The 18388-nt window shown below is 63.4% G+C and overlaps 1 protein-coding gene across 10 annotated transcripts in view; it reads right to left on the reverse strand.

Annotated features, from left to right (window-relative positions):
• Nucleotides 1–2270: 2270 nt before the first annotated feature.
• The window catches only part of SBF1 (SET binding factor 1), an 86894-nt gene continuing 70776 nt past the window's right edge, over nucleotides 2271–18388 (reverse strand). For 2 of the 10 annotated variants that reach the window (XM_063323795.1, XM_063323793.1), the window contains 21 exons: nucleotides 18251–18378; nucleotides 16825–17000; nucleotides 16204–16281; nucleotides 14538–14677; nucleotides 13054–13261; nucleotides 11954–12150; nucleotides 11711–11848; nucleotides 10605–10697; nucleotides 10228–10305; nucleotides 9471–9655; nucleotides 8734–8910; nucleotides 7525–7626; nucleotides 7256–7441; nucleotides 6984–7110; nucleotides 6473–6603; nucleotides 5576–5809; nucleotides 5278–5388; nucleotides 4892–5103; nucleotides 4621–4708; nucleotides 4409–4540; nucleotides 2271–4239 (listed from right to left, as the gene is read on the reverse strand). In XM_063323795.1, coding sequence (XP_063179865.1) covers nucleotides 4141–4239; nucleotides 4409–4540; nucleotides 4621–4708; nucleotides 4892–5103; nucleotides 5278–5388; nucleotides 5576–5809; nucleotides 6473–6603; nucleotides 6984–7110; nucleotides 7256–7441; nucleotides 7525–7626; nucleotides 8734–8910; nucleotides 9471–9655; nucleotides 10228–10305; nucleotides 10605–10697; nucleotides 11711–11848; nucleotides 11954–12150; nucleotides 13054–13261; nucleotides 14538–14677; nucleotides 16204–16281; nucleotides 16825–17000; nucleotides 18251–18378 — 3020 coding nt within the window. In that variant the 3' untranslated portion in view covers nucleotides 2271–4140. The remainder of the gene's footprint in view (nucleotides 4240–4408; nucleotides 4541–4620; nucleotides 4709–4891; nucleotides 5104–5277; nucleotides 5389–5575; nucleotides 5810–6472; nucleotides 6604–6983; nucleotides 7111–7255; nucleotides 7442–7524; nucleotides 7627–8733; nucleotides 8911–9470; nucleotides 9656–10227; nucleotides 10306–10604; nucleotides 10698–11710; nucleotides 11849–11953; nucleotides 12151–13053; nucleotides 13262–14537; nucleotides 14678–16203; nucleotides 16282–16824; nucleotides 17001–18250; nucleotides 18379–18388) is intronic. The other 8 variants (XM_063323799.1, XM_063323796.1, XM_063323802.1 and 5 more) reach the window with 6 other exon arrangements.

Below are 18388 nucleotides of genomic sequence, written 5' to 3' on the forward strand. Positions count from 1 at the left end.
GCGTGGACGGTGTCGGGGGGCAGCGGCCGTGGGGGCCGGCGGATGAGGCCGTGGCTGGCGAGGGGGGGTCCCCACCGAGCCCGGGACCCCGGGGGCCGCGGAAATCCCATGGGAGCTTCACGGGGCCTTTCCTCTAAACCGGGAAGGGGTGGCAAAGGTGGGGGGTGCCCACCTGGGTTAATTAATTTAGTGCAATGACATAGGGGAGCCTTTTTCTCATGATGCCTACTGCCCTTAAATGTTGAAACCGGGTCTTTGTACGCAATGTCTGTGTATCTATGTGTATATATGAGGGACAAATTTTAAATTACTGCCTTTTTTCCCTGTTTATTTTTCTGAGTAATTCCAGATGTACTTTAGTCTCTCTACTGTCAAAACTTTTATATTGTAAATCTGATGCTGGTGGCTTTTGGTTATTTTGGTTTTTGTTTTTGTAAAAAAGGAAAAAAGAAAAAAAAAAGAAAAAAGGAAAAGAAAAAAAAAAAAGTCTGCATCTCTCTATGTTGTCAGTTTTAGGCTGTAAATTCCAACTATCAATAAAAGCTCAAAATTCACGTGCCAGTGGTGGATTCCTCCATCCCGCAGGACACGCTCAGCCCCCGCCGTGCCGCGTCCCACAGCTTCGCCCTCCAGCGTGGCGCGGCCCCCACAGAGGGGCTGAGCGCAGGCAGCGTCTGGGGAACCCGCTCGGTTCTTCTGCCCCGCGCCCGGGAGGGAGCACGGACCCGCGGCCTGAGGGCGGGCGAGGGGCTCGGGTGCCTCCTGCACCCCCCGGCGAAAGCAGAGGTCGGGGTTGCTGGTCTCGAGTCCTCTCTTGCTGTCACAGGGAAGGAGGTGACAGTGGGTTTCTGGGCTCCGCTGGCCTGTGGGAGGACCCGCTGGCAGAGCGGGGATTTGCTCTTGGAAACGCACTGCTCGCCGGGCGCAGGAGCGCCGGGATCCCCATGGGCAGCGGGGCCGTGGCCGATTCTGGATGGACCACCCCCCTCCGCGTACCAGCTGCCTGGCGCTGGGGGAGGCGCTGAAGTGGCCGATGTTCTCCCAGAGACCCCGGACGCTGCTTTCCCTCACCCCGGTTGAGTCTTTGCCAGGGTCCCACAGGGGAGCCTGCAACCCACCGGCAGCAGCCGGGCCTCGGCCAGCAGCAGCTTTGCCAGATGTTTGTGCGTGGCTGGTCCCTTTTGATGAGCGCTGGCAGCTGCGTTGTAAGAAAAGCTTAGTCCCGTGGCTTCTGGTGCCAAAATCCTCTTCACCCTGAAGAAAGCTGCTGGTGGTGTGGGTCAGGCCGCGGCAGCCATCGGCACTACGGGGGAGCGGGGCTGGCTCCTCTGGCTGCGGGGGAGGCCTGAAGGCATCACCCCGGTGGCACTGTCTCAGCTTGGGCCATGGTGACACTGAAGCTCGGAGCCACCTCTCCTGCCCGGTGGTTTTTCAGGTGGTCCCCGTCTTGGTGGCTGCAGCCAGGAGCAGGTTTGAGCGCTGCGCGGAGTCGCTGGTCCTGCAGTTCATGAACGGTTCAGGTTGGCTGGTCAAGGGCAACCAGACACCGGTTTGGTACCAGCTGCCACCTGTCCTGGTCCCTCAGTGTCCCCAGTGCTCCCCAGCATGGCCAGTGACGGGGAGAGTTGCGAACTGGCACCGGTGGGTTTGGGTTTCTTTCCAGCTTTCCTTTATCACCATTTCCCATCCCCGGCTGCAGAACCGGGCAGCGGTCGGTGTGTGTCAGCCCAGCAGCTCCCTGCAGAGCCCGTCCCCGGCTCCTTGTGCCACTGCTGGCTCTGGGAGCAGGCATGGGCTTAGCAGGGACACGTGTGGGGCTGGGACAAGGGGCAGCCCTGGGTGCACCCCCACTTTTCCCAGGAAGAGATTCTGCTGCAAGCCCAGCGCCCTGGCAGGGACTGACACAGCCGGGCAAACCAGCGCGGCTGAGCCTTGGTGACACCGTGGTCGTCAAACCAGAGCCCCTGGAAACGCATCAAACTCGCCAGAAGCAGCAGGAGCAGGTGGGACAGCGCGGGACAAAGGTCCTGGTTTGCCCCAGGCAGCGCAGGGACCAGCACAGCCTCCGCTCGGGCACATCCCGGTGCTCTGCCAGTGTCTCTGGTGCTCTGCCAGCATCTCTCCGTGAGGCTCCGTCCCTGCGAGGCAGGGGACACCCCGTCCCCTTGGGACAGGAGCTGAGCCCAGGCCCTGTGGTTCCCGAGCGCTGGCCCAGTGCACTGGGGATGGGGGACAGCTGATGTGGGTGACACGAGGCAAAAGGGCACGTGTCATATTAATTTTTTTATTAAAGTCAGTTAGTTTTCTCTTTATATAATAACCTTTTTCCTCTAGGCACAATACAATACAAGGACTCTGTATGTTTGACACAATGTACAGAAACTTCAATAATCTACAACTGCTCCGGTAAGTTACAAAACCCTCCGTTACACCAGCGACCTGCCACGGCCAGCACTGGACGAGGAAACAAAGGGGGACGGGGAGGGCGGGGGGTTAAGACTGTACAAAGATCTCTGCACTGAAATAAAACATGGTACTCCTTTAAAAACAAGAGGGGGGAAGAGCTGGCCGAGCGTTGAGGGGGGCGGGAGGGTCGGGCCCGGCCGGGGCTGGGGGGGCTGCGGACGCCGGGTCCCGTCCAGCGGCCGGAGGCAGCGGGTCCTGGGCCACCTCCCGACGCCTCTTCGGGCTTCCCAGCGAGCGACCCTGGGGTGGAGCGGGGCCAAACCCCCCCCGGGACCACCCAGCGCAGGGGAGGGATGAGGGGCTGCAGGAGCCGTTTCTGTACCGAGATTCCCCTGCGCAGCCACAGCAACAAGTGGGGAGGGGGCAGCGGGCGGTGGGACACGCAGCCCCCCCAGCCCTGCTCCCCCCAGACCCCTCTGCTGGGGGGTCCAGCCCGAGGGCACCGGCAGAGCACAGGGACTGGGGGGCGCGGGGAGGGGAGAGCCCCGAGGCGGTGGGGAGCAGAGGGCAGCGCTGTGGGGTGCCCTCCGGGGTGCTGCCCCCCCTTCCCACAGGAGGGCTGGGGTGGGGGGGCGTGACCTGTGCAAAGAGACCGGGTGGCACCACCGTGCCCAGCCCTGTCCCAGCCCTGGTGTCACTGCCGGCGGGGACCCTTGTCCCGGGGGCCGGTCTGGACCCCCCATGCAAGGGGACAGAGGGGACCGCCCCAGGGCACGCGGAGGCTGCGGCATCTGGCACCTCCTGCAGGGAACGTGCCCCCCGTGACAAGCAGCCTGACCGTGGAGGTGGGGGCTGTCCCCCAGCCAGGACAGGGAACCCCTCTGTCACAGCCTAAGCAGACACCTCCCTGCTGGGCGCAGAGTGGCCACCCCCATGTCCCCTCCTGCCACACAGAGCCCAGCGCCGCAGCTACAACCGCCGCCACCCCCCCAGCAGACAGAGCCCCCCCCGTCTGCTCCTGCGCGAGTCGGGGACAGCCAGGGCTCAGGGGCCGGACGCTGCTGCCGGGGGGACACGGGCCGGGCAGGATGGTCCCAGTGCTCGGGCACGTCCCCTCCGGCAACCCCGGCGCCCCGGGCTGCACGTCCCCGGTTCCGGCGAGACGGGAGACAAGCCCAGGGCGCGCTGAGGCTGCTGCGCTGCGGGGCCGGAGGGAGCGGGGCTGGTTATCCCCGTGGGTGCTCTGGCAGACATGCAAGCCGTGGGGGGGACGAGGGGGGCAGGCGGCTCCTGCTTTCTGCAGCAGCGTGGGGCGGGGGAGGCGAGGGTGGCCCCCTCCGGTCGGCTGAAGACCCCCCTCTGCCGCAGAGAGCCGGAGCGAGGCCGCCGGCGCGGGAGGAGCACAGAGGGGACACAGTAATTACAGGGCTCAGACAGGCCTGGGGGGACAGAGCGGGACGGCCCGCGCCCCCCCGCCTGCTTCAACGCGCAGAATTCCTCCACTACAGTCCTACCGTAGCGCAACAAACTGATCCTGCCCCCGCTGCCGCCGGGGGGGTGCGTGGCCGCGGGGTCCCCAGCGCCGCACACCCGTGGCGGACGGGAGGAAGGCCATCTCCTCCTCTCCGGTCAGTCACAGCCCCGGCTCGGCCGCGAGCCCGGGCACTGCCTCTGCTCCACGCACCGGGGCGCGGGAGACTCTGTGCCTGGAATAGGGGCTCCCCTGAGCCAGTCTCACGCGTCCGACAAGCAGCTCTGGATGCGGTCGATCCACTGCTGGGCCAGCTGCACATCCTGGGCGCAGAAATTGTAAACTCGTTTCGTCGTCTTCAGCTGCAGGGGAGGAGAGAGGAGGTGAGCGGGGCCATGCGGCTGCACCCGGCCAGCCCGCGGCACTGCAGCCCCCGGAGCCCGGTGCCACCGGAGCAAAGGGCTGGGCTCCGTGGCGGGGCCACGGGCTGCCGAGCTCCTTCCCTACGGCGCAGCTCGGGGCCACACTCACATCGAAGAAGGCTTTCTCGTCCACCGTCTTGGGGGCCCCCATGGTGGGGGTTCCTGGGGTGATGGACTCCACGTCAGCCAGGTCGATCACCCCTTTGCACTCCGTGTCCATCCGGCTGTCGTAGTACCGCAGCTGCGGGGAGAGGTCCCGCCGGCGTCAGGAGGGAGGGTGGGAGGGAGGGACAGACCCCGGCTCACCCGCCCCCGCAGTACCTGATGTTTGGTTTTATCCAGCACGAACCAGCGAGACTTCCACGGTTTCATGAAGGCTCCTTTCTTGTACAGAGACCCCTCGTAGGACCTGCAGGAGCCAGGCGGCGCGTTAGGGCGGAAAGCAGAGAGGGGCTGAAGGGCCGTTTGGTCTGCGGCACATCAGCGGGGACATGAAGCGACGGGGGGGTCCGCACTCTGCAGAACCCACACACCTCCACCCCTCCCCAGAGAGGGATCCCCCTCCCGCCGGCACCCCGAGCCCCCCGCCTGCCTGTTCTCGCTCTCCGACATCTGGAACTGGCTGTAGAGCGTGCTGGTGCTCTTGCGGCCGCCCTGCTTCCCGCTGGAGGGGGTGGAGGTGCTGCTGGTGTCGCTGTCGAGGCTGAGGTTGAGCGTGGAGCCCACCCCGCTCTCCTGCAGGTAGACACCCAGCGAGCGCCGGTGGTGGGAGAGCCCGGAGGACATCAGCAGGGAGCTGGGGGTCTGTGGGGAGCAGAGGGCACAGCGTGAGGGGGAGGACGGCCCCGCGTCCCTCGGGCACACGCAGCCGGGGGGGCCGAGCACCAGCCCCCTCCTCGGCCCCAGGAGCAAAGACCCACTGCGCTGGGGGCAGCCTTGGGCAAAGCCGGCCCCCCCCTCCAGCCCCCCGTCACCTACCCGGCTGCCCTCCTGCCGCGCCTCCGTGCGCTGGGAAGCTTTGACCTTGTCCCACGTGTCCTTCCAGCGCTCCGGGATCTGCCCCAGCTCCATCTCCAGGTTGTGCAGCTCCTGTGGGGGGTTTCAGGCATCAGCCCAGGCCGGGGCAAGACCCCTGGGACCGCTGTCCCTGTCCCGGGGGCTCAACTGACTGCAGCCCTGCCACAACCCTGCCCCGCCGTGTGCGTGGGGCAGCGTCCCACCCCTGGGGACACCATGGGGAGTCCAGGCCAGGGCCAAACCCAGAAGCAACGCCCACCTCCAGCAGTTTGGAGATGGCGTCGGGCTCCACGCGGCTGCGGTTGTCGTAGCACGGCCAGATGATCTTGCGCTTGGTCTGGGGGGCACTGGTGTCCTGCCGATCCGCCTCCTCCATGTGCTCCGGCTGCCCCTGCGTCAGCTCCCAGTCGTAGGAGGGGCCCTCGGAAAGCGTCTCCTCCGTGTAGTAGTCCCACACCTTCAGGTTGGAAATGTTGCTGTACGGCCTTAGCACCTGCGGAAGAAGCAGGGTGATGCTCAGGAAGGGCAGCAGCTTCCAGGCAGGCCACGTCCCTGGCCGTGCTGCAGGGACAATGTGTCCAGACGGGAAATGGGTCCCTTCACAACAAGCTTCCTGCAAGGACGATGCTTTCTGACCGGTAACAAGAGGCAGCCGAGGCTGGAAGGCTGGGGGCTGGCCAGGAAAAGGCAATGCTGGGCTGCAGAAAGGCAGAACTTTGGCCAAGACTGAGCCCAGATGGAGCCAGAGCTCCGAGCAGCTCGGCAGAGAGCAGCCCCTGCGCTGCCCCGAGGAAGGACGTTCCCAGCTGCTGGAGGTGGAGAGCCTCAAACGAGACCCTGGCAGCTCCCCCTGGGCATCTCCCCCCTGCCCCGGCCCTCTGAAACCTCACCTACGTCCCCCGACTCCTCTGCAGGGACACGGCTCTCAGGGGCCTGACTCCGCTCCTGCCCCCCGAGGCGGCAGCCATCCTCCCCAGGGCCCCGGCGCGGCAGCCAGGCAGGACCACTCAGGTGGGCAAACGCCACAGTCCGGCCGACAGAGCTGCTCGCTCGGCTCCACGCGGGCGAGGAGACCCCGATGTGCCCCTGGAAAGCCCCGTCCCAGCTCTGCATCGTGCGGGGGCTCGGCTGGGCTGCCCTGGAGCAGAGCGCTCACCTCCCCATCCTCGGGGGCATACATGTAGTTGAAGAAGATGGGGGCTTTCTTGTTCAGCCGGTCGATGTAATCCCAGATGGACTTGTAGACCTGCTGGCTCTTCCGCTCACCCTTCTCCTCGTAAAGGAGGCCTGGGGAGAAGAGAGCAGGGAAGGGCATTATTAGGGACTCTTTATTAGGGAGTGTCGTGATAGGATGAGGGGGAAGGGTTTTACACTGGAAGAGGGAGATTGGGACAAGATATTGGGAAGAAATCCTTTGCTGTGAGGGGGGTGAGCCCCTGGCCCAGGTTGCCCAGAGAAGCTGTGGCTGCCCCATCCCTGGAGGGGTTCAAGGGCAGGTTGGACGGGGCTTGGAGCAACGTGGGCTGGTGGGAGGTGTCCCTGCCCAGGGCAGGGGGTGGCACTGGGTGGCCTTGAAGGTCCCTTCAACCCAAACCGTTCAGTGATTCTGTGATTTGGGGCAAGGCACTGAGCTGCCCTCCGCTGTGGGCCCCGCACACTGCCCTCACCCAGCTCGATGCGCTCGTAGTCGGAGTCCAGCAGGAACGTCCGGAAACGGTTGGAAATGTAGTGGTAGCTGAGGAACTTCAGGTAGTACTGGCTGAACTCGAACTCCATGGGGAACTGCAGGTGGATCTGCAAGGAGCAGGACGGGTGAGACCTCCCAGGACCCACAGACCGGCTCTGGACTCGTTCCCTGCTGCAGAAGGAGCCAGCCAGCCCTGGTGCTTGGGGAGACGCGTCCAGGGCAGAGCCGGCGGCCAGCGCGCTTGGAGCTCACCTGATGTACGCAGTCCAGGAACTGCAGGAAGATGGGGGCAAAACCGCTGCTCTGGCCGGCCAGGGTCTGGGCCCCGCGGTGGCTGAAGCGGTGCCCGAAGGACAGCCACTCCTTCTCCACCAGCAGGCGGAAGCCCTCCAGCGTGCGGTAGTAGGGGTCCGAGAGCAGCTGCACCAAGGAGACCACCTGCAGGGACAGGGGGGGCTCGAGATGCTCGTGGGGAGATGGCCACGGGCAGCCGTCGCGTCGGGCAGCGGCAGGGCTCCTACCTGCGTGGTAATGTCCCAGCCGTCCTCCAGGCTGACCAGCACAGAGGAGCCCGTGTCCAGGAGCTCCACCACCAACACCGAAATCTGCAGGATCTTATGGATCTGCCAACGTAAGGGCCAAGAGTTACCAGGGTGCAGGGAACTCATTTGCTGGACGTTGTGCGAAGCGACCCTTTCTCCTGGAAGCGGGTGAGCCAAGCAAAGCAGAGCACGGGGGTTATGCAGGGCCACGAGACACGACCCCGCCGCATTCAGCCACTGTGCAGCACCCTTCGTCTTCAACAGCAAGGCCAGCGGGGCAGAACCACCACACCACGAGCAGAGCGCTGGGTCCTGAGCAGAGCCATGGGCTCCTCGCTCCCCCCAGCAGCCAGAGGGTCCGGTCCCACAGCAGCTCCACAGTGGGACCAGTCCTGCAGAGCAGCAGCCACCTGGGTCACCCTGGCTCCTGCAGGCACCGCCTTCTACCAAGCCCTTTCCAGCGTTGTGCCGTCCTGCAAGTCCTGCCCCGCTTCCCCAGCTGCCCTGGACACTCACGGCTCTCGTGTCCAGAGCCGCCGAGCAGTAGTCTCGGCTATTTTCACAGAATCACAGGGTGGTGGGGGTTGGAAGGGCCCTCTGGAGGCCATCTCCTCCCACCCCCCTGCCAGAGCAGGGTCACCCAGAGCAGGTGGCACAGGAACGCGTCCAGGGGGTTTGGGATGTCTCCAGAGACGAGACTCCCCCACCTCTCCGGGCAGCCTGGGCCAGGGCTCTGCCACCCTCGCAGCAAAGAAGTTTTTCCTCATGTTGAGATGGAATTCCCCGTATTCCAGTTTGTGCCCGTTGCCCCTTGTCCTGTCCCCGGGCACCACCAAGAAGAGTCTGGCCCCATCCTCTTGCCCCCCGCCCGTTAGCTCTTGCTGAGCATTGATGAGATCCCTCCCAGTCTGCTCTTCTCCAGCTGAATGGCCCCAGGGCTCCCAGCCTGTCCTCAGCACAGAGATGCTCCACCCCCTCAGCATCTTTTTATCCTTGTTCCTCATATCAGCCTTGCTCCCTTCGTGTCCCCTGCTCCATGCCACAGCGACGCTTTTGGAGATGTCACCTGGACCCCCATTCCCACTTTGCCAGGAGCTCAGAGCACATGCCCTTGAGCGACAGCCAACAGCAAAGACTCCTACCGTGGGGACAGACCAGTGCCCCTCTGGGCTCTTGGTGACAACTGACCTGGGACAGCCACTCGGACTCCTCCAGGGACCGCAAGTAGGTGACACTGGTGTCAGGAGAGTGGCAGCCGGGCACGCAAGCCTTCATCAGCTTCTTGAAGCTGGCCTTCACCTGCCGCACGTCGAACACCTCGATGGGCACCACCTCCCAGTGCTGCAGCGGGTCCGGTTTCACCCCCTGAGGGAGGAGAGAATCAGCACCGTCCCGAGAGACCCCCCGAGCAGACCCACTGTCCCCCTTGGAAAGACAGAGTCGTTGAGGTTGGAAAAGACCTTTAAGCCCGTCGAGTCCAACCGTTAACCCAGCACTGCCCAGTCACCACTGACCCACGTCCCTCAGCACCGCGTCTGCCCGGCTCTGAAATCCCTCCAGGGACGGCGACTCCACCACTGCCCTGGGCAGCCTGGTCCAAGGCTTGACAGCCCTTTCCATGAAGACATTTTTCCCAATATCCATCCTAAACCTCCCCTGGCACAACTTGAGGCCGTTTCCTCTTGTCCCACCGCCTGTTCCTTGGGAGAAGAGCCCGACCCCCCCCCGGCTACCCCCTCCTTTCAGGGAGCTGCAGAGAGCGAGAAGGTCTCCCCTCAGCCTCCTCTTCTCCAGGCTGAACACCCCCAGCTCCCTCAGCCGCTCCTCACAAGACTCCTGCTCCAGACCCCTCACCAGCTCCGTTGCCCTTCTCTGGACACGCTGCTTGTCCCTGCCCTGGAGGCTGTCCCAGGTGCCAGCGTTACCTTCAGCTGTGACTTGTCCCCGATGATGTAGAGCGAGGCGCGGTGCTGGCGCAGGAAGCTGGCCTCCGAGGGGGTGCCGTTGTGCTGGGCACCCAGCAGGTCCTTCCCAGCCAGGCGCGACCCGATCTCCATGTTCAGGGCGTAGCTGCTCATGCGCCCACTGGCTCGGATGCTGCCCCACTTGCCTGCAGGAGAGATGGGGGTCAGGCCGGGGGTCCCGGGTGGCTCGCAGGCTGTGCTGGCGTCTGCGTCCCCCCCAGCCAGGCTGACCCCGGGGCCAGCAGCCAGCCACGAAAGCAGCGTCCGAGCTGCTGTCACCCCGCTGCCCTGGGAGCACATGCCGGGAAGGTGCTGGGAACCAGGTTTGCTTTTGCTCCTTCTCCTTGCTGGGTGCTGTAGGATCTCCTGCCTGGCGGGTACGGAGACCAGCCCCAGCCCCAAGCCCCAGCACCGCGGGACCCCTGCCCTGCCAGCCAGCCCCGCACCCTGGCCACCACCACCCAAGCACCAGCAGATGCGCAAGGAGCCTAAAGCAAACCTGGAAGGACGTTGCAGGATCAGCGGGGGACAGGCCCGGTACTTACCGCTGGCACTGCGAGCTGGCCTGCGCCAGCGACATGCTGGGTGGAGGCGTTAGCGTGTGGAGGTGGGGTGTTACTGGGGCATTAGTTGTGTGAAGGGTGGGAGTGTGTGTGTGGGGGGGTCAGTCGGTCAGGTTAGCACCCGGGCGGTGGTTAGGTGGCCGGCGGTACCGTACCTCGGGGCGTCTCGCGGCCCTTCGGCGACACGCACTTGGGGGTGGAGAGAGTGATGACCCTAGCTCTGTGAGCCAGCCCTGAGAGCACAGGACGAAAGCGGCCTCAGCGCGGGCACCGGGACCAGATGGACCCACGCTCTCGCGGGGCTGGGCGGGAGGAGGCGCCCGGGGACCCGGACGGAGCGACTGGAGCAATGAGTGGGATGAAGGAGATGGCTCCGGGGTGCTGCAGCAGGTCCCTCCCGCCCTCCCTGCGGCTGCCCCGCGGCAGAGAGCTCGGGGGGAGCGAGGGGGAAGCATCTACTCTACAACGGCTGCCCCGAACCGGGGGCCTTCGCGAGGCCCCCACGAGGCAGCGTTCACTCACACGTCCTCACCTCCGCGGCTAATAGTACCGGGCCCATCGTCCTTCCCTCCCATCACCTGCTTCATGAGCGATCCCAGCTTAGGCTGTCTCTTGTCGGAGAAATCTGTAGCACCAACAAAACGTCAGCTCTCGGCCTCACTGTGCCGCTCCAGAGGGGCGCTCCTGCCTTGCCTCCCCACAGCCGCTCGGGAGGGAGGGAAGGGGCCGGAGACAGAAAGCGGCAGCAAGCAGGAGGGCCCAGGGCCGGGACCAGGAGGCCAACATGCAGGAGACACCTTCCAGCTGGAGCCACAGCGAAAAGGCAGCTGGTGCGACCGCGCGAGCAGGGTCTCCACCCTCCTGCAGCTTTGCTCCAGGGGCTTTGCCCCTCGGGGGGGTCACCCAGGCACTGCCGCAGCCCGGAAGCCCCCTGTGCTGCTGCTCCCTCGCCACCACACCAGGTCATCTGCTGGTCTGGCCCTCCCTCCTTCAGCCGTGGCTCTGGGCACGTCCCCCCACGCCAGGGGAGAGGCCTCGGAGGGGCTTTTGGCAAGTCCTCTCCTGCCCAGGCTGCAGGGTCACCCCTGGGTCTCCCTGGGCTCCCCCCACGGTGCTCCCTGGCTGCGTTCCCCCACGGTCCCTCCGGCCCCCGGTCACCTCTGCAGCAATGATGGGGTGGAATGGCTGGGACAGAGGATGAATGACACCGGAGCGTGGCGAGGTGGCTCTGCCCCGGCAGGCAAGGGCAGGCTGCTCGGACAGACTTACCGAGGCTTCCCGCGGCAGACCCCCAGCACCACTGCCACTGCGCTGGGGCGCAGACGGTGCCGAGATCTCAGCTAGCGGGGTGCGTCCCCGCCGCACGCCTGGATCCGAGCACAGTCCGGAGCCCCCAGGGCTCGCAGGTCCGGGGCCACTGCGTTTCCCAAAACCCGTCCCCACCACCAGCCACGGAGGCCCAGCCGGCGCTGGGAGCTCTGGAGAGCGCGCTGGGAAGGCTCCGCTGCCTCCTCCGCCATGGGAGCCTGGGGACAGCAGCTCACCTGGCCACCCAGGCTCTGGGACGGACAGCGCGACCCACGGAGCACGAGCCCTCCTGCAGCCCCGCTGCGCCGCAGCCAACACCGAGCTCCTCACCTGAGCTGCTCATGTGCGCCGAGGTGAAGCCACTGAGCGTGTTGCGCCCGCCGGCGTCGGCGTAGTGTGGCATGGAGTTGATCACGGCCTGCAGGTACTTCTCCTGCTCCAAACTGGTGGAGTCCGTCTGCGAGGGGCCTAGGAGGAGAGACACGAGCATCACAGCTCTGCCACCAGCACCGGGCCTGAGGAGGGGTCTGCGGCCCACTCCCAGGGTTGCCCAGGGGCGGAGGGGATGGGCACCTGCGGTGGGGGCGTTCTGGGACTTGAAGAGGCCCACGACGCCCTTGCCGTGCAGCCCCCCCGAGCGCAACAGCACGGCCTTGGTGCGGGAGTTTCGCCAGCACACCACGGGGAAGCGGTTCTGGCGGTAGCAGCGGGAGATGCGCTGGATGGTGTTGTCCTGGATGCTCTGCGGCACGATGAGCAGCCCGGGGTAGCTGCGGGAGAGAGGGGAGGCTCTGCAGAGCCCAGCGGGGCACAACATCGCAGTGGTGCGACCCCCCCACACCTTCAGCAAGGACCCTTTGAGCTCTTCTGGGTGGCAGCGGGCTGTGGCCAGTGACTCCCCTGAGCTGAGAGACCTCTCAGGCTGAGACCTCGAGGCCAGGGCAGGAGAAGACCCTTCTCAAGCCTCAACTATCGCCCACTGAGGAATGCCGACACATCACGAGTATTTACCCTAAATCTGAGAAAGGGAAATTTTAACTCTAGACTGGTCTCTCTCTCTCATCCACCTCTATGGTGTGAGCTACACATTAGCTTTAGGGACGTGGATGCTCTTCTGTCCATCTGTGCAGGTGTAGGACCTAAAAGCAGCACATTTTGGCTCATTAGAACTGCCCGCTACTGCGGAATTCCTGATCGGAGACCTGTGTGTGTGTGCGCACGTGTGCTTATATGCTTTGCTTAAATATATATAAATGCGTGTGTGTATTGATCCATGATTTGTACCTTTACTCATACGTATGTGTATTGATTCGGGATACCTTCTAGTAAGTGAGCGTGAATCCTGCCATTTTTGAATCTGTAACTAAGTCACCGTTCAATTATTTTGTTTACTCACTTTGTAAACCCCTAAACCGGTTAATGATTAAGTGCTGCTAAATTCAACCTCTCGATCTAACTTACATCATTAATAAATTTCGAATAGCTGTTAAATCACAGCTGCGTCAAACATTTTCATCCGCAACAGCAGCTGCAGGAGAGAGCGGAGGCTCTGCAGAGCCCAGCGGGGCACAGCACCAGCACCCCCCCAGCTCCCACGAACCAGGAGAGACCCCCGCTGTCCTCTCCTGACCCTGCGGACCCCCCTGCGCAGCCGCAGCCCCACTGAGGCTTACCTGCGGCAAATGGCGTACATGCGGTTGACGGTGGAGATGCGGAAGGGCTCGTTCTTGGAGCGGGTGAGGCTGCTGCTGAGGGTGCCCAGCCCCATCCGCTGGTAGTCGCGGCAGCAGGCTCGCTCCACCAAGTGGTTGATGGTCATCTTGTCCGAAGGTCTGATGGTGGTGGTGGGGGTCAAAGTGCTTCTGTCCATCTCTTCAGACACTGCGGAGGCAAAAGGGAGTCTGGGTCCGCCCTTGGCACAGACACGGCGTCCCACGTGCAGCCGGAGCAGCCGGCCGGAGGCATCCCCCAGCCCAGCAGAGAGCGGACAGGGCAGGAGCCCCCTCCCACCATCTTCCCCTGGAATGGGAGAGCTCAGCTGCCCCAAGCAAAGGGCTGGGCGCTGGGCTTCGGGGCGAGAGCCTTTACTTGTGAGGCTGAAAGCATGAGGAGAAGTCAGCTGCCCAGGTGCTGCCGCTAGAGCAGGTTTCTTTGGTGCTTTCACATCGCTTGATACCACTGAGAGACATGGAACAGCTCAACATAGCTCCAGAGCTCCTCCATCACACCGGTCTCATCTCCTCCCGCAGAGGAGAGAAACCTCCTGGGAGAGGGGGGTAACACGGGCGAGACCCCGGCCCCAGCGACGCTCTCAGCCCGGACACTTCCATCCAGGCAAAATCACTGTCAGGTGGACACAACCCTTGGTGGCCACCCTCTGCAGGCGGTTTTCCTAATGCTCCCAACGCATTTCCCAATGCCAGAACCAGAGGACAACAACGGATCTCAAAGGTCTGAAGGCAACTGGTGGTTTTGCTCATAACTTAAATGATGGACACAGTGGAAGCTTGTAACATTTGTGGCAGACCTCGGGCTGAAAAGCGCTGCAAACAAACTGGGGAGCGAACAAAAGGAGCAGAATCCAAAGTATTTCGGTGAACAGAAGGAAAGATCCAAAATCATCCATGTCCCGTCTGATGGGCCAGCCCCACATGCGGCAGCAGGGACTGGTCCCCGCAGACACCATTCCCCACTGAAACCCTAAATCCCATCCACCACATCCTCTCTGACAGGCCTTCCCACCCGGGAAGGTCGTAATCTTCAACGCGGAGGACTCCTGTCCCTTCCAGTCTTTGTTACTCTCAAACCAGTCAAGCTCTTCTCGCGTCTAACCTGACCCACCCTGCTGCAGCTTAAATCTGTGACTTTCCATCGAGGAGCTGAGGCTGCAGACCACAGAACCCCCTCCTCCCCGCAGGGCCCACTACGCACTGGAACTATACTGAGCTGCTGACTGCCCACCACCAGCAGACGAGAGCTGGTGGGCTGTCCAGAACTGGGAGAGACGGCCGTGGTGGCAATCCTCTGCACCAGGGAGGCTCCCACCCTGCTCCCCTGCAGAGCGACGGCTGAGACCTCTCCCAGCTGGAAGATGCTCCTGCTCCAGCAAACGCCCCGCTCCCCACAGCCCCCCACCCCTGCTCAGGGTGCTCCCAACCTGAGATTTCATCCTCGTTGTCCTCTGGGAAGTGCTGGCTGCTCCGCTGCTCCCACGTGGGCGGCGTGTATTTCTTTCGCGTCACGTATTGGCGGCCAATTGTTTTCTTGGCATTTTTCACCAGGTTTTTGGAGAGTGTCCTGGAACCAGAGAAGAGGTTGAGGCCAGCGAACACCACCTCCCGCACGTGCACGACCACAGCCCAGCGCGGCCAGAAGAACAGCCACCGAAGGGTTAGAGACAACAACACTCAGTCACACCCAGAGCGAAGCAGAGATAGGAGCATCCCTCACCACCAGCTGCAGGCACGAGGTCAAGTCACTGTCACCACAGGAGGGGAGATGTCACCTGCTAGCTCCCTGCAGGGAGGAGCCGGCTCCTTGGCTGTAGGAGGGCTCCAAACCGGAGGCAGAACCTACAACGCATTCCTTCCCTTGGGGGTACCAGCGTGCCCGGGGGCGTGGACGGGGCAGCCCAGCTGAGCAGGCGTCCCAGCGTCCCGACCTGAGGGGACACCAGTCTTGTCCTGGGCTCTAACGCCATCACCTCCGCTTCGGAGCTCCCACAGGGAGTGATCTAGCTCGTCCCTGGAGGAGACGGGCTCCAGCTCATGGCAGGGGCTGGGGATGCACCGCAGGACACTGGAAGCCCAGCCTGGACATGGGGCTGCTGCGCCCTGGGCAGAGGGAGGCAGGTTGCGGACGGTGACCTGCTCGATGCCATGTTAGGGACAGGGAGAGCCCAGCTGGGCTCGGCAGCACTAGGAAAACAGGGAAGGGAGACCTTCCAAAGCCCACGGGTGATTAGGCTGCATGGTCAGAACAGGCTCTGCACGACAGAGGTCCAGAAGGCAGGAATTCCTGAAGGCAGGAATGGTCTGCCCACAGACAGGACCTCGTGCTCATCACCATCTCCGTGAGCCCCTGGGCTCAAAGGGGAACAAATAAAGGAGAGGTGGGAGATGCGTCAGCCAGGGAAGGGGCCAGGTCCAACCCAGGAGAACAGCTACGCTGATGCAAAGATTTCTAGAAATCCACCTGATCCAGATGGGGGCAAAGTGAGAGTAGGAGGTGCCTTGTTCTGCTTTGCAAAGCAGACGATGAGGGAATCCACCTGCTCCCAACATCGACCAAAGCAGGGAAAGCCTTAGGACCAAGGAAGAACGTTGTCCTGAGAACGAATGCTCAGGTACGGAGGCGAGGAATGGAAGAGAGGGCTGTCTAACCAGAGGAGCAGGGTTTGCAGATAGTGTGGGGCACTGGAAGCACACTTGGAGGCGGGTGACAGAGCACATCTTCCAAGTTCAGACAGACTTTTGAGACTGTGCCCAGGCTTGGAGCTGGGCCCGGCAGCTCCAGAGGTCCCTGGAGGTTAGTGGTACAGGCACAGCTCCCTCAGCACGTCCTGGGATCCACTGGAGTGCCACAGAGCACTAGGATGACCGACCGACCGAGCGCCTCTGGAGGCCATGGTGCTGCGATAGTGAGAGCGCGCACCCCAAACCTGAACGTCAGACCGGCAGGCTGGAAAAGGGCATTCCCCGAGTGATAAGCCCACAGCCCCAGTCGCATGCAGAGCAGGTGAGAAGAAACTCTGGGAGCAGTGAAGGCTGCAGCCTGAGCCAATGCCACCTCGCAAGCTCCCGCCCAGGGTGAAGGCATCTTACGTGGTCGAATGGCCAAGGTGCCCGAGGGACATGACCCCCACTGTCAGGCCCTGGAACATATCGGTCACCTGCTGGGAGCTGAGTCACAAACACACGGGGAGAGACGCTTAGACTCCAGGCCACACCAAGCGCGAACACAGCAGCAGCCAGACCCCAGCGCCACAGCATTGCTTAACCTAGCCCCCGAGCGCAGGAGCAGGGCTGGCCGCAGGGCAGCACCACGCAGAGAGCTTTGCCGCTGCCCCGCTGCGCTCCCCGTCCTCCAGCACAGCACAGACTGCTCTCCCGTGCCCGCTGGAACCTCTCCCCCCAAGATGCCTCCACCAGGCTTGTGCCGTTTTGGCCTTGGCAACGGGGCAGGGAACGGCACTGAAGAGAACACCCTGCTTCCCACGTTTGGCCGGTCCTCTGCGTGGGGCCAGATCGCTGTGGCACGTCCCCTCCCCAGGACAAGTGGAGAGCTCTGAGCACGGTCCGACCCTGACCTCCAGCTCAGGAGTCTGTACCCCAGCTTTTCTCAAGTGACACCTGCTCAGCGGCTGGAGGAGGGAGAGGAGAAGCCCTGCAGTTCCCGGAAGGGTCAAGTGCGTCCCATGTGCTGTTGCCCCCCTGCACGGGTACCTGAGCGAGGGGTTCTTCTCCTTGGCCTTGGGCTGCATGGCTTGCTTGGGTGACTGGCCCACAGTGAAGGCGAAGGTGCCACGCACGTGCTGGGGGTAACGCAGCTTGTGCAGGTGCTTCCTGAAGACCTCAGCACTGTCTGAAGCCACCTCCTCATCGAAGGCAATCTTCAGCAACTGCAGGAACAGCAGAGAGCAGGCTGAAGGGTCACGGCGTGCTCAGCACAGCTGGGCCAGGGCGCTGGGAAGCGCTCATCCCACTGGCTCTTCCCACAGCACAGAGCTCAGACCCCGGTCGGGAGCAGGGACCGCAATGGGCACAGGCCAGGCTGGGAGCTGCCCTGGCTGCCCCTCCACGCCAGTTACTGCCAGACCCCTTCCTCCCGGAGACCACTCCGTACCCAGCACTGCTGCTCCTGTGATGTGCCCCGCGCCCGGTCACCGCGCCTCTGAGCACGCAACATGGGCAGGAAGGAGCAGACAGCACATTTTAGCCGCTCTCCTCCCAGCATAGCTCTACCTCCACGAGTCTCTCAAGGATGTAAAACGCCGAAAAACTACTCGCGTTGTGACATCTCTCCCTGCTGTACTTCTCTCCCCCAAGACCTGCTACAAGGTTTTGCAGAACCGCCTCCCAGGGTGCCGGGTGGCGACATCTCACACCTTCCCAGGGCTCCAGCAACCACCAGGACAGCTGGAAAGGACCCCGAGCTCACAAGCAAGAAGCTGCTCCTGCACACGGCAGAACTCCAGCTGGAGCCCCTCTGCTGTGGGGACAGGCTGAGGGAGCTGGGGGGGTTCAGCCTGGAGAAGAGAAGGCGCTGGGGAGACCTTCCAGCCCCTGCCAGTCCCTAAAGGGGCTCCAGGAAAGCTGGGGAGGGACTCTGGCTCAGGGAGGGGAGCCACGGGACGAGGGGGAAGGGTTTTCCACTGGAAGAGGGGAGATTGGGATGAGATATTGGGAAGAAATCCTTTGCTGTGAGGGGGGTGAGCCCCTGGGCCAGGGTGCCCAGAGAAGCTGTGGCTGCCCCATCCCTGGAGGGGTTCAAGGGCAGGTTGGACGGGGCTTGGAGCAACCTGGGCTGGTGGGAGGTGTCCGTGCCCAGGGCAGGGGGTGGCACTGGGTGGGCTTTAAGGCCCCTTCCCACCCAAGCCATTCTATGATTCTACAGACCCCAGCCTACTCCTTCCTTTGCAAGGGGGCCTCCAGCTCCGTCTCCTCAGGCACACTGTCACCCGCTGCAGAGGTTGTCTTTGATCGCCTCAGGAAAACTACCCCCAAACCACATCAGCCCGGGCAGTGAGTGCCTCGCCCCAAGGGATGGTGCCAGCCATGGCCATGTACCTGCTGGGTCCCACCAGCAATGTGCTCCTCAGCTGAGACATTGCAACGCAAAGGAGCAGCCCGACGCCTCACGCGGTCTCACCTGGAATGTGCACGAGCGCAGCTGCAAGCCCTCCTGGATGAACTGATCCATTGGGGCCTCGATATTGAACTTCTTCTCTTTGGTCAGCGAGGCAATGGGGAAGGATCGGATCACCACCTGCTCCCCCACTGGGAACAA

The sequence above is a fragment of the Chroicocephalus ridibundus genome, chromosome 1, assembly GCF_963924245.1.
Source record: "Chroicocephalus ridibundus chromosome 1, bChrRid1.1, whole genome shotgun sequence".
Classification (NCBI taxonomy): domain Eukaryota; kingdom Metazoa; phylum Chordata; class Aves; order Charadriiformes; family Laridae; genus Chroicocephalus; species Chroicocephalus ridibundus.